At 44.2% G+C, this 26127-nt stretch overlaps 2 protein-coding genes across 5 annotated transcripts in view; both read right to left on the minus strand.

Moving 5' to 3' along the window:
* Positions 1–17161, minus strand: part of LOC143500219 (E3 ubiquitin-protein ligase RNF123-like) — a 32693-nt gene extending 15532 nt beyond the window's left edge. Inside the window, 21 exon segments of the mRNA XM_076994246.1 lie at positions 6770–6871; positions 7092–7212; positions 8035–8106; positions 8270–8331; positions 8476–8575; positions 8861–8983; positions 9163–9231; positions 9993–10085; positions 11256–11381; positions 11459–11563; positions 11679–11793; positions 11941–12066; positions 12246–12313; positions 12472–12558; positions 12992–13077; positions 13217–13271; positions 13700–13794; positions 14495–14574; positions 15729–15834; positions 16113–16221; positions 16814–17161. Coding sequence (XP_076850361.1) covers positions 6770–6871; positions 7092–7212; positions 8035–8106; positions 8270–8331; positions 8476–8575; positions 8861–8983; positions 9163–9231; positions 9993–10085; positions 11256–11381; positions 11459–11563; positions 11679–11793; positions 11941–12066; positions 12246–12313; positions 12472–12558; positions 12992–13077; positions 13217–13271; positions 13700–13794; positions 14495–14574; positions 15729–15834; positions 16113–16194 — 1873 coding nt within the window. The 5' untranslated portion in view covers positions 16195–16221; positions 16814–17161.
* Positions 17162–17443: 282 nt separating this feature from the next.
* On the minus strand, positions 17444–23383 carry terf2ip (telomeric repeat binding factor 2, interacting protein). Of its 4 annotated transcripts, none has more exons than XM_076994294.1 (4): positions 23274–23383; positions 19364–20329; positions 18979–19100; positions 17444–18232 (listed from the first exon to the last, which is right to left on the minus strand). In XM_076994294.1, exons 2-4 carry the CDS (start codon positions 20313–20315, stop codon positions 17588–17590), a joined length of 1719 nt encoding a protein of 572 aa, XP_076850409.1. In that variant the 5' UTR covers positions 20316–20329; positions 23274–23383; the 3' UTR covers positions 17444–17587. The 4 variants fall into 4 exon arrangements, with proteins under 4 accessions (XP_076850409.1, XP_076850406.1, XP_076850408.1 ...); XM_076994291.1 differs by lacking the exon at positions 23274–23383 and adding an exon at positions 20861–20969; XM_076994293.1 differs by lacking the exon at positions 23274–23383 and adding an exon at positions 20866–20926.
* Positions 23384–26127: the final 2744 nt, after the last annotated feature.

The following is a 26127-nucleotide window of genomic DNA, read 5'->3' on the forward strand; positions in this document are numbered from 1 at the left end:
GTTGATGCCAGAGATCAGAAGAGAATTGCTAGACTGGTTTGAGCTGATAGAACAGCAACAGTAACTAAAATACAACACGTTGAACCTTGAGGCTGATGGGCTACAGCAGCAGACCACACCAGGTGACACTCCTGTCGGCTAAGAACAGGAAACTGAGGCTACAATTCGCACAGGCTCACAAAAATTGGACAATAGAAGATTGGAAAAATACTGATGAGTCTTGATTTCTGCTGTGACATTTGGATGGTAGGGTCAGAATTCTGCAACATGAAAGCATGGATCCATCCAGCCTTGTATCAACGTTTCAGGCCGGACGTGGTGCAATAGTGTGGGGGACATTTTCCTGGCGCACTTGATCTATAGGACAGAAGTGAGACCTGCCATGTTGTATGGACTGGAGACAGTGGCACTGACAAAGAGACAGGTGAGGGAGATGGAGGTGTCTGAGATGAAGCTGTTGAGATTCTCATTTGGAGGAGGTTTATGGATGCAGTGGTAGAGGATATGAGAGTGGCTGGTGTGTCAGTGGAGGACACTCACGACAGGGCCAGATGGAGAATTTTGATCCGCTGTGGCAACCCCTAAACGGGAATTGCTGAAAGAAGAAGAAGAAAAAGAAGTCTTTTCCTGGAGCCCATTAGTACCAACTGACAATCTTTTCAACGCCACAGCCTACCTGAGTATTGTTGCTGACCATGTCCATCCCTTTATGACCATAGTGTACCCATCTTCTGATGGCTAATTCCAGCAGGATAGCACGCCATGTCATAAAGCACAAATCATCTCAGACTGGTTTCTTGAACACCACAATGAGTTCACTGTACTTGAATGGCCTCCACAGTCACCAGATCTCAATCCAATAGATCACCTTTGGGATGTGATGGAACGGGAGATTCGCATCATGGATGTGCAGCTGACAAATCTGCAGGACCTGTGTGATGCTATCATGTCAATATGGACCAGATTCTCTGAGGAATGTTTCCAGTACCTTGTTGAATTTATGCCACGAAGGATTAAAGCAGTTCTGAAATCAAAAGAGGGTCCAACCCAGCACTAGCAAGGTGTACCTAATAAAGTGGCCTGTGAGTGTATATACATACAGTTGTGATCAAATTTATTCAACCCCCAATGCTGCGAAGGGTTTTATGGAATTCAGTGCACATTTGTAATTGTGTTCATAATGAAATCTTACAAGGACTTGTTAAAGAACTAAATGCAACTAAGATAGCATCAATTTTTTTTGTCATAAAGTATTAAATGGCCTTTTTGTGATTTCTTCATTGACACAATTCTTCAACCCCTTTACGACTACCACTCCTAAGAACAGAGGTTCATTCCAGTGTTTTCCATCAGGTATTGAAAACATCTGTGGATCTCAACGAGCAGCAATCAAGCATGATAAGCACCAATTAGGCAGATTTAAAAGGACTGTGATACTCAGCTCCTTCTAGACATCTACTGGTGTGTTTCCAAGCATGGTGAAGGCAAGAGAATGGTCCCAGAAGACAAGAGAAGAGGTTATTGCTCTTCACAAGAATGGCAATGGATATAAAAAGATTGCGAAGTTGTTAAATATTCCAAGAGACACTATCGGAAGTATCATTCGCAAGTTCAAGTTAAAGGGCACAGTGGAAACGTTACCTGGTCGTGGCAGAAAGAAGATCCTGACCGCGACTGCTGTGCGCTACCTGAAGCGTAATGTGGAGAAAAATCCCCGCGTGACTGCTAAGGAACTGAAAAAAGACCTGTCAGATGTGGGCACTGAAGTTTCAGCTCAGACAATAAGGCGCGCACTGCATAACGAAGACCTCCATGCCAGAACGCCCAGACGCACCCCCTTGCTGACTCCAAAGAACAAGAAAAGTCGACTGCAGTATGCCAAAAGTCATGTGGACAAGCCGCAAAGGTTTTGGAACAGTGTACTGTGGTCAGATGAAACTAAATTAGAACTGTTTGGGACAATGGACCAGCGCTATGTTTGGAGAAGGAAGAACCAGGCTTATGAACAAAAGAACACCTTGCCTACTGTGAAGCATGGCGGGGGGTCAATTATGCTTTGGGGCTGTTTTGCTTCTAATGGTACAGGAAAGCTTCAACGTGTGCAGGGTACCATGAATTCCCTTCAGTACCAGGAGATCTTGGAGGAAAATGTGATGGAGTCAGTCACAAACCTGCGGCTTGGGAGACGTTGGACCTTCCAACAGGACACTGATCCGAAGCACACATCCAAGTCCACTAGAGCATGGTTGAACATGAAAGGCTGGAACATTCTAGAGTGGCCATCGCAATTACCAGACTTAAATCCAATTGAGAACCTCTGGTGGGACCTAAAGAAGGCAGTTGCAGTGCGCAAGCCTAAGAATGTGACTGAACTGGAGGCTTTTGCCCATGAAGAATGGGCTAAGATACCCATAGGTCGCTGCAAGACACTTGTGTCAAGCTATGCTTCACGCTTGAAAGCTGTCATAACTGGAAAAGGATGTTGTACTAAATAAATTGTCACTAGGGGGTTGAATAAAACTGATAATGATGTGAGCACAGTAAAGACATTTGTGGTTATTCCATCATAAATATTATGTTATGTTTGTCTAATTTATAAGTGCCTCTTTGATATAATTGTAAATAAGATGACTGAAATGATCAAAATCAATGTCAAACTGGCCAAAACACTTTATTTCAGTGGGGGTTGAATAAATTTGATCACAACTGTATATATATATATATATATATATATATATATATTATATATATATATATATATATATATATATATGAGAATCTGTTTGTAGATTTTGATACACATCATTCATAAAATGAAATTCACAATTGCACTGCGAATAATTAACACATTAATTCAATGTGTTACATAAATGTATAATATGAATATTACATTAATTTATGTTATGAATGTGACTTGTGCCATGTTCTTATGCTCTTCTACATTTACGTTCTGTCCTCATCACGCTATTGACCGTGTCCGTGTCGCCATGCTGGGCTTGTCAGGCGTGGGAGGTTAATGAGATCACCCAGGAGCACAGCAGAGTGGAACCTCCGGTCATGAGCCAGACGGCCAAGCGGACAGCAGCACGCAGACCGACAGAATGAACAGCGCCGGGCAGCCTGGGCTACCCGAGATGAAAGGGGAGCCCTGAAGACTAGGAGGCCGTTTGCATTTGTAATGAAAGCAGAAATGAAAATGACAAGAAAAGGCATGTGACTTTTTTAAATAAACGAAAACGTTTATTGTTACATAACCTGTTACATAAGAGGTTTACAGGTCCTGCTTCCTGCAAGCGGCCCTGCACAGTTGGCCGTGGGCAAACGGTGACCACGGGAACCAGAGAAGCTCTGATTTAGGTGCTTAAGCGTGTACTTAGTGGCACGGCAGATTCAGCAAATCGCACTGCGTTTTGTCAAACTGCCCACATCTCCTGAGAAATCCTTGGTGTCGGCAAACACTTGAATTGAAGCAACTCACTGGAACATGGAGTAGCTCTTCATCATCTGAGACACGCCTGGATACTTGCCAGGGAACTGCCCACTGACGGCAGCGCAGAGGAGAGCGATCTCAAGGAGCATCTGAGAGGAGCAATCCATCTACATCTAAACCCCCTTATTAGTCACATTTCTAAATTATAAAGGCACGGGGGCTTTACTAATAGTTGTTCATAAATAAATTGGATTTCACTAACGCAAACATGACTTGAGCAACGAGCAAATCAGCCTTGAACAACACCGTCATAACCACATCCGTTACCTTCAAACATTATTCATGTGATGTTGATTAAATTGGCCAGAAATTAGGAAATGGTGCATCACTCTGAAGGCAACATCAGCGAGTTTAAGCCTAGTTCTTTATTTGGAGACCAGTTATGTTTTGGACATTTTATTTGCTGTTTCCAAGTGCAATTTGATGTGGCGTTTCTGTTTTGATTATAAACGCCAGTGAAGATCCAGTGAAGTAACACACTTCTTGAGTGGTCTTTTACTACAGTCTTTCATGCTTTTCCTGATGTAATTACCGAATACCTCTTCTTCTTCTTCTTCTTCTTCTTGAGTAAATATTGCTCCAAAATAATACTTTAAATTGAGTAGTCTACTCAACTCACCTCTGTGAGGGAGTCACAGTTCCATTCATCTTACACGTGGCCACGACAAAGTTTCATTACACCTGCCAACCTCTAAAAAGCCCATAGCGATAAATCAGAATCCCACGGCTCAACCATAAATCTCTTCTTCTACCCCCTGGTACACCAAGAGGGAACGGGTGGACACATGAACGCCGGCGGTCCAGAGGTCCTGCATGGTCATCAGCCATCCCCAGTGACAGCATTGGGTCATGGGTCTGTCAGTCACGTTCACCCCTCCCCTAAGTCCCTCCCAGCATTTTCTCTAAAGGTTGTCAAAGCCTGAGGAAAGCTGGTGATTTTGATGCTGCAGTGAATTCAAACTTTGTGCCTGACCTGCAGATTTGGAAGAGGGCACAAGCGTCCTCTTTCTCTGAAGGTTGGACATTAAAGACATTTCCACAACAGGAGCATCTAATGAGGCCATTCGAGCCACAAACAGGCGCGCGCACAGATCAGAGCAGAGAGGCGGTTAATGATATCCAAGGACGAGGGAGACATCGATAACCGCCACTGTCCGAAAATGGCATCAGTAATGATGATGTCACAGCAGAAATCAATGCTGCCCTTCAGACCTCGTGGAGATGACCACTGAGTGGAGAGGCACAGTGGGAAATGGAACACATCAAGGTGCTTTCGGTGGAGAACAAAAAGTGAGAGAAAAGAACAAGGAGAGGGGGAAAGATATGTAAGAAAGGTCAGGAGGACAATAACATCAAATCTGAATCAATATTGCTCCAAGACGCGAGGTGGCAAAGCGTACACCTCGTCTCTGATACAGGCGACCCATGTCGGAGGTGACAGGAGATAGTTCCCGAAACCGTCACGGTCATCCGAGCGCAAATATTATGGTCATTCAGTCACCTGCCCTTCCAGAACAACCCCTGACCTCGAGAGGCAGAGTGGAAGCGATCAGTCACCAGCAGTAGCCAATCGGGCAACAGCGAAGAGGCGGTTTTTGAGGGGAACCAGTGTGGGTGGGGTGTGTGTGTGTCTGGGGGGGGGGGGGGGTAGTACAGCAGAGAAGCACCCTGCCGAAATAATCAGGGTTTAATCATGCAAATCGGCCGGAGGGATAAACCAAGGATGAGCGGAACCCTGGGAAACTGAAGAAGGGAGAGACGAGAGACGCCAGCAAGCCCTGCCTGAGCACGCACACTTTATCTGCATGATGGAAAACAAGGCACGCCCATTGAAGAAATATACTTTTGTCTGATGTTTTCAAGTGGCCTATAAGTATTTATATACATAAATACTTAGGTGACGCAGTGGCTGAAGTACCTCTGTATGTATCCTCCTTCTCTGGAAATGTTTCACTACAATTTAACTCTCATAAATTTTCACTGTCCTGTAAGAAGACCCAGTTGTTACCAAGCTTTAAGTTTGCTTCATGTTACCATCTATTTTCCATCTACCATCTAAGAAAAACACCTCCCATGTTGCTACCACCCCACGCCTCTCAGCTGGAACATTTTTCTGCATTAAAGTCCTCACCCTTTTTCCCCCCACATTCCTCGTGCTGATCTATACGTCCAAATGGATCATTTCTTATTTCATCTGACCAGAGAACTTTAGTCCGTCTTCTTCATGCCAGTGTAAAAAGCAAAAAAGAAACCCAGATTAACGTACATTTTGGTCCCCAGCAACAAGAAGGTGTGTATACAGACATCACTACCTTCTCTGAACAGTCGCTACCTTTTCTTTTAACCCCACAGATCAGATCTCGAAGTGCTGGCCCATTATCATTCTGCATTATCTGCAACAAACACACCACCACGTTGGCCTGGTTCCTGGACGCGCCGGAACGAGATAACATGGTGAACCAATAGGCGGGGAGAGTTCAGAGAAGAGGGGCGGCGAAAGGGGTGGGAAAGAGGCGAGCAGAGGGGCGGGGAAAGCTCAGAGGAAAGGGGCGGGAAAAGCTCAGGGTAGAGGGGGTGGGGAAAGGGGGTGGGGAGAGTGCTTTCTTCTCTGCAATGAGCCTTCCTGCGCCTTTGCACTCAAAGCTGTGGTTGAAGTTAGCCATCTGGGTCTCAACCAACATCCATCTTCCTGCCGTCAATTCTGAGGATTTCACAAGGTCACCAATGGCGACAGAGAAGCCGCCTTCCCTCCTGATGGCTGGTGAACACGGGTGGTTCACACTGTTTGTAATGATCGCCACAGGCTTCGCACAATCCACTTGCTCTCTATTTGATGCTAATTAATCGAATGTCTCTCGATCTATATTGTTTTGCTGGTAGCTGTGAAAGGATCAATAGGAAACTTTCAAAGGTTTCAAAAGAAAATGAATGTGACGTATGCATTAAGTTGTTTCCTCCAGCTCTGCTGATGTTTGCATCTCAAAATTGGAGTTTCTTATAAAATTAATGAGATTCACATAAATTAGAAAGCCATAGCTTAACTTTAGTGTGGGCTGTGAAAGAGTTGGTTCGTTCATCAGCATACACAGGGACGGAAGTTTCACATCACAAATTAAGCTTTGTCTCCCCCTAGTGGCACTTCATAATAAAATTACAACCTTCTTTTTTCATTTTTGAAAGAGAAGCAACTTTCCAACGTTTTTTTCCCCACTCCTTTTTTTGGAAAAATACGAAGGACTGCTGTGAGGATGAAGACAGTAAGAAATTACTTGTCCAAACCTTTTAGTGTTTTCTTCAAATGAGAAAGTAGGCCGCCCAGTCGCTGAAGGTCAAAGTAATCCACCTTTCCATTGTAGAAGAGCTGAGGGGGCACGTAAGCTTCTGCCTCAGACACACAGAAGAACAGAGACACGAAATAGAAAACAGCCGCTATAAAACAGGAAGCAGCTCCCCCCCTGATTACTCTGTCTGATCTAACCCATTATGACTGGACAATGAAAGTGACCCCAGACAAATCTGCACAAATGTGCATCGTGTACGTGTGCAGGGTGTGTGTGCTGTGCGGTGTGTGTGTGTGTCTGTCTGTGCGTGCGCGTGTCACCTTCACTACTGATGGCGCCTGGGGTCTTGCGTTTCCCTTCATCCCAGTAACTCCGCACAGCTGTAATCAGGCGGTGCAAGAAACACACCATATATTCAGGAGGGCATAACACTGTGGGGTTCTGAAGGGGTGAGAGAGATAGAGAGAGAGAGAGAGAGAGAGAGAGAGAGAGAGAGAGTGCTGACAGTTACCTGATAAAGTAATAATGATTTCTTGTTGAGTGAACTACTGAACTTACTGTTTTGCTGCCCTGCTTGAAAAAAGAAAGACTGCAAACAAAGATATTTCAGAAAGTGCCCAGCGGTATTAAAGAGCAAGCTAACATACCCTAATCGGTCAAGTTTGAATTCTGCCTTCAACCTCCCAACACACACATATACACACACACTTATTTTCCTCAAAGCAAGCGACAGGTCCCTGCGCTGTCACACAAATGACATGAATCTGACCAGAAACGTTTCACAGGGATGTAATCACAAAACGGAACAAAACCAGAGCGAGTGCCTCACTCTGGAGAGCAGCCACGCCATCACCTCACTTCTAAACACAAGTAAAGCTGGAAAGGACTAAGCGATGTGGAAGCCATTAGGACCACCGACATGACCCGTAAAAAACACGCCGTATGCTAATGGAATACAGCCCCGTGGCATCAGCTCTCGATTTAATGTCACCGTGATTCCTGCCAGCTCAGGAAGCCATTAAACATGGGTCAAAACAGATTAAAGTTTCACAGCCTTGGCACCTCGGACGAAGATCAGAGACGTGACCTGGTTCCCTGACCTGCGGACAGGGAGAGCACTGCTTCATAATGCTTTACGAAGCTTTACACATGCTTTACAACTTTACTATGCAGATCACATTTAGACTATGCATATATGTAGCAGTGCCAATCTTTGAAAACCTTAGACAGCGTGAACGTTCAGCATGTTGTCCGAGTTCTTACCCCTCGATTGCTTGCGTTTTCCTGGAGAAACTTCCGGAATTTGTTAAGGAAGATGTATCGCGAAGCTTCCCCCTGGAGAGAAACCAGAACCAGTCAAATTCAGTAGGAGACACTGTTTTAGACCAGACTGAAACCACGTTTTTCCACCACAATGATATAGCAAAGAAAAGGTGCCCCGTGTGAAGCATGGCTGTGGTGGACCACAGCACAGACATGGCAAATATGTCTGATGTACCGTCGTTTTATCTTTGTTGTTCAGCATCAGCCTCAGGATCTGAACCTGCAGTTCCTCAACCACTACACACACACACACACACACACACACACACACACACACACACAAAAGGACACAGAGCAGGAGTGAGTTACTACAGCTACAAAAATCCTGCTCTGAGCTCCCTCTGCAGTTTCACATTTTGGTCAGAAGGGGGCGTTTCGTACCCTCGATCCTTTTTTTGAGTCTCTGGCAGCCGCGCTCGTAGGCCCGACGGCGGAGTCTCTCCTCAGCACTCTCCTGCCTCTGCTCCTTCTCGTCCTTGCCCTAGGCAGCAAGAGAGATCATCACGCGGCACGTTTTCGCCCCAGGACCTCCGTCTGAGGTCAGCCTTCCTTACGCCACACGTCAAACATCAAATGGCTACAGAGGCGGCTGGAGTGCCTCATTTATCTCCTACCTTCTACCACAGCGTACAAGACAGCGATGTGTTTTAGGTTACTTAAGACAGCACTCAACAGCTTTCAGCGCAACACCCGACAACAGTTCTACGCAGTTCCCGCACAGCAGGCCCAGTGGCGTGGGATCCATGCGGGCTCGGTGAGCACTCACCTCCTTGTCGAGACGCGTGGGCCACCACGTTGTAGGAATGAGCTCCTCCAGGCCGGCTTCCTTTACCCGCAGGGGCGTCTTGATGTAGAAGAAGACGACGGAGCGCAGGACGTCAAATGTGAACTCCGCTAAGGAGGTTTCCCGCAGCGTGGCAAACGCCATTAGCGCAGGTTAACCCGTTAGCCTCAATAGAATCATTGCAGCAAATAAGGCCTTGGATTCCATATGCAATATTTATGATGTTTTTCAAAATCTTTCAGTGATAGGGTTTCTTAGCCAGTGTTAGGGAAAGGATATAAAACATTACTGAGGAGGTATTTCCTGGACTTCTCATGCCGCAGAATAGCAGTCGTCAAGCGCAGGTAGTGAATCTACGAGAGCATAAGAAAACGTCTGACATTTGCACACCATGAACGCCACAAAATATTTATAACAACCACAATTGAAATGAAGGGCACCCTGAATGTGGAAGGTCTCCTCTGCGCTTCAAGGCAGTATTACAAAAGACAAAGTTTCACCTCAGAAGCGTCCATTACCATACTAATATCAAACCACTCCCGGTGCCTTACTGAAGCTATACTGCAGACCAAGGAACCTTCCAGAACTCGGTGAACTACAAAAGCGCAGGCCAGGCTTGCAGTGGCTTTGATGTGTGCATTCAAAATATGCTGTGTCGTGGCTGGGCTTTTGAAAAGAACTCAATTTCCCAAAGTTCAAAGGCCGTGTGATTTCTTAGCCAATGAGAATATGGCGCATACTCCTGAATCATCATTGAAAATCTTACACTCTCTCACATGCGCACACACACACACACACGCGCGCACATACTCACACACACGCACACACACGCAAGCTCTGGCTTAAGCGTGTACTGAAACAGACAGATTTCTGTGTCAGTTATCACAGAGCTTAGCAGAGATTATAAGAACATATTTGGGGCCCTGCACACAGATTGTGAAAAATAAAACTTCACTGGCTTTAGTCAGAGCATTTCACACTAGTCTGAGCTTTGGTCATCTACTCAGCAGCGTGTGGGGCAGTGCTGTGGGCGGAGCTCATGGGCGGAGCTAGGGTGGAGTTGGGGGGGGGGGTGTCTCAGGGGCAGAGCTGTTGTGGGCCCTGTTGCTCCTACCTGGAAGCCCAGGTCAGGGATGATGGGGGAGAAGCGGTACGCCCTCAGCAGGGACATCATCAGCTGCTTCAGGCATTCGTTCACCTCAAAGTCCTGGAGAAGAGACAAAGATGCAGCACACTCAGAGACCGGCGCACACCCAGTGAACGCAGCACGCTCAGAGACCGGCGCACACCCAGTGAACGCAGCACACTCAGAGACCGGCGCACACCCAGTGAACACAGCACACTCAGAGACCGGCGCACACCCAGTGAACGCAGCACACTCAGAGACCGGCGCACACCCAGTGAACGCAGCACACTCAGAGACCGGCGCACACCCAGTGAACGCAGCACACTCAGAGACCGGCCCACACCCAGTGAACGCAGCACACTCAGAGACCGGCCCACACCCAGTGAACGCAGCACACTCAGAGACCGACGCACACCCAGTGAACGCAGCACACTCAGAGACCGGCGCACACCCAGTGAACGCAGCACACTCAGAGACCGGCGCACACCCAGTGAACGCAGCACGCTCAGTGAACACAGGTGCACAACAAAAAGCCTCTTCAAATTCAAAACAGTCAACACTCAGAGAAGTCCTAATTTTCTTACTGCAGGTAATATTCAAAGTGCCATATAAACTCAGTCCTCCAACAAACGTGGTTTAGTCCTGCTCTCACTGAGTACACTTAGCGTACCATTCCAGCCCATCGCAGGGCAGAACTGTTTGGCCACCCGCTCCCCTTTTCTTGACTAGATAAAAATGTCAAAATGACTTGACAACCATAAAATATATAAGCTGTACACATATTCTTTGATGAAATTTCCATACACATTTAAAGATAAATAACAATAAAATATCTTTAATATGGATATCATAGTAAATTGGTGTAATATTTGTATACTATATATACATCTACTTTATTATTATTATTGGTGGTAGTATTAGTATTATTATTATATTTCAACCTGAGAGTGCTAACTAGATACAAGTGTTTTTTTCATTGACATGTTTTTAGAGACACTAACTAGATTATATTGTTTCAAGACAAAGTGGTTAATATACAGATGGGAAGCAACACAATTGTTTAGTTTTTTGGCGTGTTTACACTACTGTAATCATTTCTCTTTCTATGTAGTCCAAATGAAGAAAAATCTAAACCTTCTGTATTCTGTATTGCCCAAAGCGCGTGTTCTCCGTATGTATTCCACACAATATTGTCCAGGTGTATCTCCCCCTAGTGTGCGGGAGGACATTGTGTCTGTAAACACGTCTCACCTCCATCAGGAGCCAGAAGAGGTCAAGCAGCTGCTGGATGAGAGGGTGTTCGTCCACCGCTCCACCTCCCTCAAGAATGCTCAGCAGGAAGTTCATTAGGACGTCTTCTACCAGGTACACTTTACACTGCAGCACATGATCACGCACTGCTTAAGCAGGACTACCTGAGTCGAAAGTCCTGCGGTATGTCCAGACGTACTCACCATGAGAGGAGCGAAGTGATTGAAGACGTGGGCGAGCGTGACCAGGACGGTCGGCTCTCCTTGAAGCTGCCAAGAGGCGCTGTCTTTCTGTACAAGCTTCTCCTCCTTAAGAACATCACAAAAAACAGAAGCATTGCCAAGAAACACCACTTCACAAGGTGCTCTATGCTTAGAGAGAACGACCGTGGGCACGGCGTCACCCCAGAGAGTCCAGCCGCACCTGTGGGTCTATGCTGGTACACAGCACAGTCTTCATGTATCCCAGCAGCCTGTTGGCTTTGGTGAGGTCAGCGGTTGGTGGGTCCTGAAGAGGAAGATAACCTTCTACAGGGTACGTGAGCAACTGCAAGGTTAAGGAGCCAAACCCATGAGAAACTCATTAACAATTACACATTACGTGAGATTTAAAAACGATGACGAGTCAGGACCGAGACGAGACCGAGACTAAACAGCACAAGCAGGGGAAGGAACCAGAAGGATATCTGAGAGGGCGGCTGCCGAAGTTGAAGGCCACAGACTCTTTGAAGGAGAGGCTGATGGCTGGGAAGTATGCTACACCCGGACCCATCTTGATGTTACTGAAAGCCGTACCGAGCGACTGTCCATTCCTGAGCACCGAAGAAAGAGAACAAAATTCTACAGTGAACTGGCAGGGCTGCAGGATTTCATGGAACTTCACAGACAGTAATAAATATGTCACAGATATAAAACTAAAGACAATGCAGACGAAAACCTCTCAACAAAGTAAAATCATCAAATCAAATGCAATTAGTGCAAGCTTACTTACAGACAAAACGTTATCGTTCCTTCATCAAGGTCTATCATACAGCTAACGATGTCCCCTGCTGCCCAGGACTGCAGAGGAAACAAACAGATTCACAAACATGAGAAAAAAAAACATACTTCTGCACCTACGGTTAGCCTCTTTTTAATGAAACCGTCACATCAAGCCACGGAGAGAAACCATGTGCAAGCTAAATGTGCTAAATCCACAAATGGCTGCATGTTCTCACCTTGCCATAGTTAGTGGTTGTTACATTCCACTTCCGAACCCTGTTGCCATCGTAGGCGTAAGAATCTGGAGTGTCGCCAACTCCTTCCTGAAGGATTTAGAAGAGATGAGACGTGATGCCCAGGTAACGGAACTAAGGCCTGATGACCAAAACGCTAGGATTGTGTTTGATATTCAGATTTTAAAAAACCAACAAAAAAAGACAGAAATGTGTTTCTTTATGAACTGAAAACAATAAAAATCTGTCTTGCTTTCCCAGAAGAGGGTCAAAACACTGAGGTGTACAATACTGTTTAGTCTCAGATCTGAATACTAGTACAAATATTGCTCAAAACACAATGGATGGAACCTCTCCGTCATCGTCGTTGTCCAATCACACGAGGCGGTGCACCAGCCAATGAGATGTCTGCTAAAGTGTGATGCAGTACAGACTCAGGCACACTGAGCATGCTCTGACACAGGTGAAATAAACACAGGCAAGGAAGGTAAACTACACAACAGCTCAAAACGCGAAGACGTACCTCCTGGTTAAATCTGCAGTTCAAAGTGCACCATCCGATCTGCATCAACCCTTGAGAGGAGATTAAAACCTCGTAGGCCCATTTCCCTGAAAATGATCAATATTCGTTTTTATAAATAGGTGGGAGATTATCCTAAAGCAGTTTTAAGAAAGTAGATGTCAAAACGGCCCAGCAAAACAAAACTAAGATTTACTGGTGTTATAAAGCAACAAACAAAAACTGTACCTTTGAAGACACAGGTAGTAGCCCTTATTGAGCTGAAATTGCTATGACCAATAACCTTGGGTTCAGGAAGACAGAACGATAAAAAGTGAGGATAAAGTGAAGATGTTAAAACAAGTTTTCACAGCTTGTCACTCTGATATATGTGACTATTAACACTGACACTGCAATGCTATCAGATGCAATTACAGAGACAAAGTCGAATTTCAAACACTCCAAGCCAAGACTTTTGCCTGATGTTTAACTAAAAAGCTGAATTCCCATGACCTATAACACATGAGGGAAAAAAGACTTTGGTTAAACCTGGTAAGCAACCATTGCAACTGCTCACATGCGAAAATAAGTTTTGATAAATGTCAATTAAAACTTCAAACTAAATATTCTTCCAATCCTGATATTCCTTGACTCGACACCAAATTAACATACCTGGAAAACCTTTTAAAATTCTATGACCAGTGGGAACCCTGAACAGATGAAGCCCCTTACCCCCAAGAGATCGTCATCTACAAACAAAAGGCCCTCGAATCCACTGGTGTGGTCTAGGACCACAGCAGAGGGACCAAGGCGTCCTTCCACTTGGCCTGTGGACAAACACACAGAAAACAGACAATAAACTAATTTAACATCACCACTTAGCCGCAATCAAACATTAATGAAGTAGCTGCAAGCAAGGTGTAAGGCTTTAAGAAGTCTGTCAGGGCAATCTATGAGAAACAATTATCGTGCAATACCCCATAAATATGTCCCTGTGAAGCAGCATTGCTAAAGATCTCATTATTATTCCTTTGTGACAGATCACACACATTTAGCTTTTGACTGTAAACTACAATTCGTGGACAAATTCTCCAACATCCCAGGTGTAAATAGAACCAACTCAAAGCTGCGTTTGGCCAGGACTATGCACATTAGAACTGGCCCAGGTTGTTTTCAGTACAGACATTAACATTTTTTTGTATGCATATACGTGTTGAATATTTATCAGTTCTAATAGGAACGTAAATGCTAAGGAGCAATTTGCTTCAAATCCAGCCAATGCATAGCAAAAAACTAAAAATAATTTCTTATCTGGAGCATGTGATGAATAATCATCATAATGGCAGTAAGAATAAGAATAGAGTAATAATGGTTGAGGAAAATGGACTGAAGTATAAGGGTTGAGGAATAAGCTTGATCATATCATCACTCACGTATAACCCACTGCAGTCCAGGAGTGCTACGGTTAGGAGATCCTGATAGAACCATTCTGATATTACCATGCTGGGGGGGGGGGGGTATACTGACCTGTGCCATCCTCCGAAGGCTCAGCCTCACACAGCAGTCTCTCTAGATGGGCCCCAAGGTCCTGGAAGCTTAAGGGTTTTCTGCAGCAGTAAGAAAGGTGAAAACACAACAGGATGTCAGGACCTTGGAGTCCAGCATGGACAAGGAACATGTTTACTTGCTGAAGCTAGATGCTTCAGATGGAGCAAGATCCAAATAAATAAATGTGTGTGCAGACTGTAATATATTCACCATAGAGCATACATGCAGCCTGGGTAACAGAATGTTGAACAACCCCCCCCCCCAACTCCCCAGAGGTGTTCCTGAAAGGGTGACGGTGGAGATGTGTTGCCAGGCTATTCCACAGGCATTGCTTAAAATCAATGTATCAGCACCAGCCTGATGCTTCCACAAAAAAACAAACAAACTCAAAAGGATGGAGGTAAGGAAGAGCACTGGAACACCTCCTTTAAACTAAATCCAGAAACACCCCATCTCCACACTCCCGAAATAAACCAAATCCTGAATCAATATTCATCTAAAGTATCCCGCATATTTGCATTGAAGGGTTATCCCCCCTTCTCCCCAAGGTTTTGTTATGCTTTGTGGGGGGGTGGGGGGTTTGTGGTAAAACAACCTTGCAAGAAAGTTTACCAGATAATAAATAAATAAAATACTTCACAAAGCAGCATTACAATAGGACCAAGCAGTGGGAGGGGGAATTCATCATTAGCCACTCTATTTTCATGGGTTGGTTTTCTCCAACCTGCAACTACACTATCTATAGATCTGCAGCAGTAACCTGAGCTCAGCTCCGGAGGGGGAAGTGATGCCACTGGCTTGCCATGGGGGTTCATGAGTCACCCCCGTCTGCATTATTCCAGCATTAGCTCTCAGTTAGCGCTATGTCTGGAAGTCCTATGCCTTTACAAACTACACGTTTGGCATCAAGTCACAAATTCATACGGTGTTAAGAGCCTGGGTATTTTATTACACTGTGAGTACATACAATTTCCAAATAAAACTAAATTTAGACAGGACGATTTTTGCATGGCGTGCGTGGTACAACAGGACATGTCATGCCAAACGGAAGAGCAGTTCCTAAGGGCATGCAGCACAGAACGAGAGGCCCCATTCAACAACAGGACAAGAAAGAACAGCGGCAGAACCGGGCTTTTATTGTGGTATTTGTATGCGAGTGGAAAGGTGCCCGGAGTCAGAGCCGCTGAGAGGGGCGACGGGTTCAGGTGCAAACCTGTAAGCAGCAGTGGCAGGACCAGGCCCAGGACCAGGCCCAGGCTTAGATGACACAGGGAAAACATGGTGCAGGTAGTCACTCAACAACTTCTCGCTTACAATACCTAAAATGCATCCAAAACACCAGGTCACTTTGGTCATCCGTGTTACATTTGATACATTACTAGTACATAACTATTACACCTGTATAATCACTTAATGGCTGACGTCCTGTGTGAAAAGTAACAGACTCAATAACAGAAGGGTCATTTTGCTTTCTTGGTCGCACTGCGACAGTGCCATTGCGATACCATATTGAATATCATGAAGTTTGAATATTGCGATATCACAACGGCCTTTTTGGCATGCTGTCCACCCAAGATGAATGTGTTCTCCCTCTTACCGGTGACTTTGGGCTCATCTGTATTGGTTGCCAAGCGGTAGTTTCGTCGGGACAGGGCAGTACCGACCCCCTTTGAGTTCATGCTGAGGGTTGGTTGGGGTAGAGTTCTCTGAAACACACACACGTTGCGCAATCACACACAGAACTGTGGACGCAGCCACAGAACAACAGGCCAGCACTTGCATTACTAACGAATAAAGGTAATAACTATCATACAAATCGGTGTGAAATGTGGCTATTTGGCTGGCATTCAGTCCTCACAACAAATGAAAGCATCGAAAACAAAGTTGAACAATGCTCAGTGACCAAGGAAAAGAGGACAGTGTTGGTCTGCCAGATGTGTCATATACATCAAACTGAAGCTGACTGACCATTCATGAACTAATTAATTAACTGTAGCACATTCCTAAGGTGGTGGACACATGTTTCCTGGAACTGTATCTTTCACGATGGTCCTCATTAGCTGCAGTAGTTTCACAGGAGTGAACGTCTGCTCGCCTCCCCCTGTGAGACCCCATGAGGACTGTGAGGTGGTGACCAGAAGACCAACCCATCACTCAAATATCCCACAAATGCACCAAAGACCTGGAGTTGCCTCGCTAGACAGCAGCCAGCGAACCGTCTAAGGTGTTTCCTCCCCCCAAACATTAACACTACAGAAGTATTTAGACCTGTGAACGTGGATATAAAACCAACCCAACCTCCACGTCCCGTCAGGCTCAAGTTGACTGGGTCTGGGCAGCGTTAGCCTGCCTAGCAGCAGCTGTGAGACACCTACACGCGTGCGGGCGGATAACGCAGCTAAAACACACAAGCAGACGCGCAGGTCCGAGCTCGTCCGGCGACACCCGTCCCTAACAAGATGTGGTCCGATCCTGCCATGTTGGTTGTGACCGCGGCAGGCTGACAGCAGCGCCGCCGACGTTACGCTAGCCGCCCGGGCTACACGGAGCCCCGACACGGAGCCCCAACACGGAGCCTAGCTCGCTAGCTAACACAACCGGTCCACGCAAACCCCGCCGCGCTGAAATCCCCAACGGTCTCCTCTCAGTTACCTACAATCTTCCGACTGTTTGTCCAGAGTTGGAATAATACTCTACCTATTTTCGTTACCGGACTCTCCCCCCCCCCCTTTGAATTTTGTCAACAGTAACGGGTTACACCCCCCCCTCCTCGATTAAAACGGCTCAAAACGACGAAGGAGCCCGTGGGCCAAAATTGATAGGGAAGAAACGCGAATTTCGGAGGTGACTCAAATTGAACCGGTCCTGCCGACAAGATGCGGTTTACGCGGGATGTGTATAAAAGATCGCATGTAGGGCAGTGTGTGATCATTTTAGTTATAACAAACTTTATTTCGCTTGTCTCATAAAAATAATAAAAAAGAAGCATGGAATCTCTTCCCTGACCCTTTACATGCATATCAGTGCTACAGACATTAAGATGATAAAATGTAGATAACATAAAATTATGTTTTATTTTCTGCAGGTTCGTTTTGGTTTGAGGAAAGCTCGTCTCTTAGCGATTCCCTCTGCTCCATACTTCTCTTGAAGCTGTAGGAGTTCAGACGAATCAGATGAGAGAAGTTTCTCATCGTCCTGTCTAGTCCAGATGGGTTTGTGTACATCACGATTATATCCTTCGAGCAAATATGTCAGAGCCAGAGACACGTCACCGCTGGCTTTCAACAGCGCCTTCATCACCTCAGCCAAGTCCTTCTCAGATCTCTCCATCAAGTTAACCACGGTTTGCTTCACCTCCAACAGGTCCTGGGAGAGAACTTCATCCTGAGAAGACTGAGTCAGGTCTTCTTGGGACTCTTGGTCAAAGAGAAACATGTGAGCGTTGGATGTAATGGGGACAGCAGCCCTGCTGGGACCTGGGACTTCGTCCTCAAGCCCCTGGGTGTGTCTGCGCTTTTGGGCCATGGGAAGATGCTGCTCCGTATCAGTAGGACATTGGGCATCCATCTGCTGGTCCCGCACAGCCATTTCACGTGCTGCCATAATCTGACACTCATCTGAATCCAAGGCAGTAACGGACGATGTCCTCTGCGGCAGGTCTTTCTGGGGCGGGTCTTTCTGCGGCGGGTCTTGCGGGTCTTCCTGATCATCATCATTCTGGGAAGGAAAAAATATATTATTCACAGAACAATCAAAATCACTTTATTTAATTATTACTGAAGGTAATCCAGCCAGTCATTTTCATTTTTAAGTTGTGATTTCCACCCCAATCAGAATTTGTCCAAAGCATTTAAAACCCATTCATGCAGTGAAAACACACACACACACACACACTAGTGTTCACTAGGGGGCTGTGATACACCCACACACACACACACACACATACACACTAGTGATCACTAGGGGGCTGTGGTGCGCACACACACACACACACACACACTAGTGATCACTAGGGGGCTGTGGCGCGCGCGCACACACACACACACACACACACACACTAGTGATCACTAGAAGGCTGTGGTGCACACACACACACAAGTATTCACTAGGGGGCTGTGGTACACACACACACACACACACACACACACACAAGTATTCACTAGAGGGCTGTGGCACACACACACACACAAATGATCACTAGAAGGCTGTGGTGCGCACACACAAGTATTCACTAGGGGGCTGTGGTACACACACACACGTGATCACTAGAAGGCTGTGGTGCACACACACAAGTATTCACTAGGGGGCTGTGGTTCACACATGCCCAGACCACTGTGCAGCCCCAGCTCAGGGAGCAGTTGGGGTTAAATGCCTTGTTCAACAGCTTTTTGGTCAAGGCTTAGCTGGACCTACGACCCTCCAAATACAAGATCATCTCCCCTACCACTAGACCATGGCTTCACCTGCGAGTCCTCAAACTCTCTGGCAGCTCTTTCCAGTATACCAAGCTTCCTCTCAGAGCCTGTAGAGCTTTCTGTATTTTTTGGTGGGATCTCACGTGGGGTCATCGATTGATCATCTGGTCCTGAATAAAAGACAGACAGAAATCCACACAAATCAATGGTGACATCACTTTCCATACTACCTTACAATCTTTGTAAACTATCCCTTATGTTGCACAAACTAAATATACCATGTCATGCCATATTTGTACTTCACATTCACTCCACAGATATTTTTACATATGTATAGTGTCTACTATTAGTAATTTTAGAATGCATATAAGGTATATTTCCAAATTTTCTACTCTCTCATTGAGAAGTGTCAATATTGAAACTGAAACACTACTCTCTGTTGGCTTCTCCCCAGTCATGTCTTTGTCTCCTCTGGCTCTTTTAGGTGAGACTTCAGACTGCTCACAGCCCTGCTGTTCTTGGGGTAGAGTGTCCTGGTCTGGTTCATCGCTCTGAGGTGTCTCCTTGACTGTGTCACTCGGGCCACGCGGCTTGTCCTTTTCTGAACTTGGACACTGACGGGAGTTACGTTTCCTGGGAGACGACCTGGGAAGGGACTGGTCTGCTGCTCGGCCTTCAGTCAACCCCGGAACATCGGGGGTGACCTGCGTGGCGTCTGAATCCGAAGACGATGTAATCACTGCTTTGTTGGGGGTCTTCTGTGCCGTATGATGCTTTGGTGATGTCCGAGAGATATTGTGCTCAGAGGAGGAACTCTCCTTCAAGGGGATGTGCTTTGCTGTTTTCACAGGGCTTTTGTCAGACAACTTATTCTGGAGGTGCTTTAGAAATCGGTCCTTCATAGACTGCCAGCTGTGGCTGGTAATGGCCTTGCGTGCCATTTCTTGCCAGATACGGTTGCCCTTAACTTCATGTCGACGCTTGGCAATGAAATTCATAATTGCTGCATCATCTTCAAGAGAGTAACACATGCGCCCATTGGCTCTCTGCTTCAGCGAAGCTGCCCTGGTCCGAGCAGGCTGCACATGACTGAACCTGTAGTTTTCTACATTCAGCTGCTGGTTCTGCCCCACACAGTCGTGGATGTACTGAGTGGAAATGTAGAACTGGCCGGCACTTTCCATAGCGGTGATCTCTCCAGGGTCTGCCAACAAAATAGCATTGGACTCTTGGGTCCGACAAAGGATACCTCCACCACGTGTTATTAATGGCTGAAGCTGCATTTTGATGGGACCGGGCCTTATAAAGAAGCGCATAGGTTCCCCTTTTGCGTTCAGGAATAAGACTGGTGATGCGTCTGAAAATTCACCTTTAACATTCGACATTATGAACTTGACACCTGAAAAACAAAATTTCTTTTCAGTATCTTTTCCAAATATCATCAATTTCAACAAATTTTTAAATACAGCTTCGACAGGTTTCTCACTTTTCTACTTTCAAAACAAAACTTAAGAAATGTTGTACATATATAGATACACGCACATATAGTGTTAGCTCTATATTCCCTTTAGTTCATTAGGAATTCAAACAATACTAACTGGCCAGCTAACATGGCACGATAGCTATCTAGTATAGTTGTTTATAAGACCGTAGATATATTTAGCCACGTTTAGTTGATTATATTCGTTTTCCGAGTACTCACCTACCTTACACTAACAAAAACAAACAACTAAATGTGACATGGGTTGATAATATTATCTTAATAGTTTGCTAAAGAGGATATTAGCCTAGCTAGCTACGGTATACATTCCGTTAACTGGCTAAAGGACTCGCAAATAACAAATGTCAAATCATTTATTATTAACACTTTTAAAATGTTCCGGCAAGCTGCCAAACAACTATTTCGTTATTATATAACTATATAAGTTACCTAACTGTCTTTGTTTTTGTTTCTATGTTGTCAACCGTCTCACAATGTGAAGCAAGATGAAACGCTTGTGAAGGCATATTTTAAAACAAAAGCCCACTGAGGCGTTTGTGGAGAATTAACTACAAATCAAACACAACTGACACATATACAAACACATTAAATACACATTATAAATACAATGCATGATTTAAGGTGCATTTCATTTCATTAAATGCTGGTGTAGTACAATTTCACAGTACGGAGACTTTTATTGTGCCAAAAGACGAGTTGAACGTCGGTTTGTTGCTTATCTATTTCCTACTTTGGGAGCTCCAATTTTGGCGGGAAATTTTTCAGTCCATTGAAACATTCGGCCTGCATAGGACTAGCAACCAAATACTTTTCCAGTGCTATTTGGCTTTGTGATTACTGTTATGGCCCAGTTTAAAATCTATTCGTAACATATGTGCTACATAATTATAATGTTCCAATCAGATGGAAACACGCAATCCATTATAGCACGAATCTTTCATTACAATTGCTGACAAATTCGTTGACCTGCAATTATGACTTTTGGCCAGTAGATGGAGACCACACATTGGTTTTGGTGATTGTAAAATTACTTCTAAGGGTGTCTTTTATTCCAACTCATGTCTGAATTTACAATTAAAATGTGACATAAAAATAATTATTTTAGGATAAATGTTAGTCCACATCACGCCCGTAGCTTACAGCCTTCGAGTCTGTCAAAAGAGCAGTCCATGTAAATTGTGCAAGGCTGATGTGGTGTGGTGATCCAGGAATAACATGTATCCCAAGAAACAACAAATGGGAAATTCATTCCAAACTATCTTGGTACCAGTTTGGTCTTAGGGTTTTATCATAGGGTGCATATCAATGCTGCCAGGATAAGGACTGTTCTGTGAAAATATTTCTGGTTTCCACTTTTGTAATTTGGTTTTCTTTACCACAGTCATACTAAAAGATTAGTCTGCCATTCATATTATTTTACTGATTTTGTGTTTGTTCCTCAAATGGATTAGTTAATCCTAATACTCATTTGAAAGACGGTTACGTAAGATGGTCCAGAAAGTTTGTGTCTCGCTACATGTCCAGAATTAATGCTTTAGTGGACCTTCTGTTATGCTCTAGATTTTTAAAGCTCTGTTTTTCAAAGGTATAGATTTCATACACACTTCCCATAAACTGCTTTGGATTTACAATCCGAATTCACCTTCCCATGTGCAGTCAACAGCCTTTTTGTTCAGTGGCAGGGTTCAAAATTCTGGGTACCAATTGCAAGATTTGTTTGTTCATTTATATTTACAATCTCCATTTGACTCCAGGCCTCCTAATCACCCCCATCCCCTCAAGACTGCAGCTTGGTCTAGGGACTTAAACTATTAATATCTTCATAGAGTACTGTGTTGACCTCACATTTGAGTAAGTTTGACCTTAAAAAGTCTTGAATCTGTAGAGAAATATTTCACCTTTCCTCAAGTAACATAAATAAGGTAAACCTCTGCTCTATATATAGATCTCTTATCCAGTGTATACCACTTTCTGTCTATTGCATTTACTGTAACATATACAATCTGTTAAAATATATGTTCTTTTAACTGATTATATCCTCTGTACAGCACTTTGGCACAGCCATAGCTGTTTTTAAAGTGCTATTTATATTACGGTTGATGAGAATAGCTGGAAGTGAGGTTTTGTTACATACATACCCACTCCTTTGATAACCATGTTGGGTATGTAAGTACACTATTTACCAGGACTCTCTTTCACAAAAATGTTTGAATTTTGTTATAGCTTAAAATCAGACAGACCAAATTTACCTACCAGTAAGCTCTTTCAGTATTCAAATCTCTGTTACAGTTAAAAATGTCCCTCCCACTTTAACTTACACAGTCATTACATTTCTAAATGAATGAATATTTGTGGCTGAATTCGGCACTGGCATTTAACTAGTAGGAATTAGAATTTTGATTAGGCAATTCTCAGGAGAGAAATGTCAAATATAGAGCATTGTATGAAACATATTAATTTTATAATATTTTCAGTTTGTTGTAGGGTTACTCCTGTCTGGGAATGGCATCCCCAAGGTCCTAGATATTCATCAAAAAGCATCTTGGATCTGGGATCGAGTTCCCAAAATGGTTACAAATCTTATTACAAATGTTGGAAACATTACATACACGGTGGAATGTTTAATAGTTTCTCTGTAAATTCATTGGCGATATATAGAATAGGTATTTCAGGTCTTGTATGCTCAACAAACCAGCTCCTTTAGTAGTGCACGCCCAGTACAGCCAGTCTGCATTCTTGAAATACAGTAGACTGAGTCTATTAATCAGCGCAATTAAAGGCCCGTTCTGGATTCTCATGGTCTGGCTTTGATTGCAAGCCTATGATAACAGCATCTGCCTACCCGCCTGCTTTTCCTCCCAGCTGGCTTAGCGATCATGTCTGCGGTATGGTCCCATACTCCGAAACGTTTTCAGCTGCCACCGGAGACAAAGGTGGCCTGTGCGCGTGTATGTTGACCTTGACCGCGCGCACCCGGGCCAGAGATGTGGTCGCGCAGCTCCCAGCTTCAGTAGCGCGGACAGGCCTACAGGGAACTTCAGCCTGCAGTAACTATAGGTGATCTGGAATTATTATTTATCATAAATCGGTCTCAAAAGCTATAAATAGACCCTGTAACATGTTGCAATTTCTCTACAGCAGGATTTAGCGTTGTGTCTCTCTACAGAAGGATTTAGCGTTTTTGTTTTCAGGTATTCACTCCAGGGAAATAAAAAACCATTTATCAATATCCGTTCTCTTTTTTAAAGGTTACAGTTGTATATAATATTCCTCCAAAAAGCTAATGTAAGTTACATAGCCTGGAAAATCGTCATTGTTTATTTATCCATAACATTAATACAATGAACATTCTGTTCTTTGTCCTTTACCAAAAATAATTTCAGTCATTCTTTGTTATCTTTTTTTTCTCCCAAAACTTTGCTGTAATTGTGGATGATGTAATGGGCAGAGAATACAATTTATGAAATAACAGGAATTCTCGCAGGTCTTATGTAAACACTCCAGAGTTGTTACGTGCAGTCCAGCGTTTCCTCAAATAGAAGTGTGGTCACCGGAAGTAGCGGGGCATTCTGACTGCCCGTGGCGCGTGCCCAGCGACGGGGGAATTATACATTCCTGTGTCTTTTTTATCTTTAACATTCAACAAATCCCCCGCCTTCCTTCTCTCTCTCTCAAACACACACACACACACACACACACACACACACACAGTTTAACATGAAGCACTGCATTTTTGCTCTCTACCAGTAATAAGAAGCATGTCTTTTTATCAGCTGAGCAATATTCCAAATTACCTTTATATGGTAAATCTTTTAGTGCACACATTTAAATTATTCCTATTCACTGTCGATACTGGCTACTTAAATTTCATATCTGAAATACAAGAGTATGTTTAAGTATATTTAAGAGTATTCAGTGTTCAGACTCTCCACTGGTCCTCTTTACATGTGCATTTTAATTCTGTAACAGTCCAACACAGTGCAGAAACGCATAAGTGCCTTACATGTTTGTGTGTCATGATACAAGTCATCTAGGATGTCTTGTAGTCACATTTGTTTAAAAGTAGGAAGCCTCATTTACCCAGTCTACATTAACCTAGCGTTAATGAACGCTATAGTCATTGATCTTCTACATTTGACTAACACTGTTTAGTTGTCAGCATTCCAATCAACTGTCATCTAAATAAGTATTTAGCTATAGCACAAAACAGTGTTTTGCTGTGCTCTCATAGCTGGGTCACTCCAGGCCTGTCTCAGAGTAGGAGGGCTCACCTACAGGTTTAGCTCTTGATCATAGTATCCTTAAACACATATGCAATGTAATTGGTGAACCCATACTGAAATGTTCTTTTAAACACCATCTTTGGTTAACCTCACACAGGCCACCATCCCTGTGCATGATCTCAATTGTTCATGGTTGCACTGCAGGTCCTGCAGTCTGGCTAATGAAAGGAGTCCTGAGTAAAAGCATTGGGTGGGTCTGCATTGGGTGTGTCTGTATGGGTGGGTCTGCATTGGGTGTGTCTGTATGGGTGGGTCTGCATTGGGTGTGTCTGCATTGGGTGTGTCTGTATGGGTGGGTCTGCATTGGGTGTGTCTGTATGGGTGTGTCTGTATGGGTGGGTCTGCATTGGGTGTGTCTGTATGGGTGGGTCTGCATTGGGTGTGTCTGTATGGGTGTGTCTGCATTGGTTGGGTCTGCATTGGGTGGGTCTGTATGGGTGGGTCTGCATTGAGTGGGTCTGCATTGGGTGTGTCTGTATGGGTGTGTCTGTATGTGTGGGTCTGTATGGGTGGGTCTGCATTGGGTGTGTCTGTATGGGTGTGTCTGTATGGGTGGGTCTGTATGGGTATGTTTGGTTCTGCTGCACAGTGCGAGAAACTGTTGAGATGGGTGGATGGACTCTCAAAACATCTGAAGAACAAACTCATCCAAGCAGTGACAAATAAGACCAGAGATCGATCTTTTTTATAGTATCAAAGACAACAATCAGGAATCAACTTGGCAGAAGCAACACATCTGGGTAATGATGTCATTAAACTGACCAATAGCATGATGTCAGTCATGCAGCTGCTGTTCAGGTTGTTTTCATTTTCAGATAGTGAAGTGGTCCTTGACTAAAGTTCATGGCACAATAGCAATGAAGTAACATATAAAATACTATAATTACTTTTAAAAATGAAAGGTCATGTGCATCGAACAATGAAGCATTGGGTTATTGTTTATTTCAATAGGTCGAGAACATGCATTTAAAACATATATTAATGCATACAGCTGAAGTCTCAGATTTAAAACAAGAAAACAAAAAGCTGTTCATCTGTTCCAGTAAGGGAGAAGTCAAAGCGTTAACTTGGAAAGCTCTTAACAATGTTAAAGCAAATAACAAAACACACCTTATCGGTTGTCTTACTGATTTTCCATTTTAAAGGTATTCCAGTTGGTTCACATAAAATAATTACATGCTAAAATAACCTCTTTTGTTTATTTTGGTTTGAGACCACTGTCATCAATAGGCAATGACTGACAAAACGATTCCCCGGTAACTTATTAGTCCTGTCAGGATATCACTCCTAAACATTATCCCATTCTGACATTCACAAGTTACAAAATGAACATTCCAGTTCTGTTAAATAGTCTTTTGTAGGGAAGATGCAGTTAATTATCTACTTCCACTGTTTCTACATGGATCACAGGCG

This window comes from Brachyhypopomus gauderio, unplaced genomic scaffold (assembly GCF_052324685.1).
Source record: "Brachyhypopomus gauderio isolate BG-103 unplaced genomic scaffold, BGAUD_0.2 sc138, whole genome shotgun sequence".
NCBI classification, from domain to species: domain Eukaryota; kingdom Metazoa; phylum Chordata; class Actinopteri; order Gymnotiformes; family Hypopomidae; genus Brachyhypopomus; species Brachyhypopomus gauderio.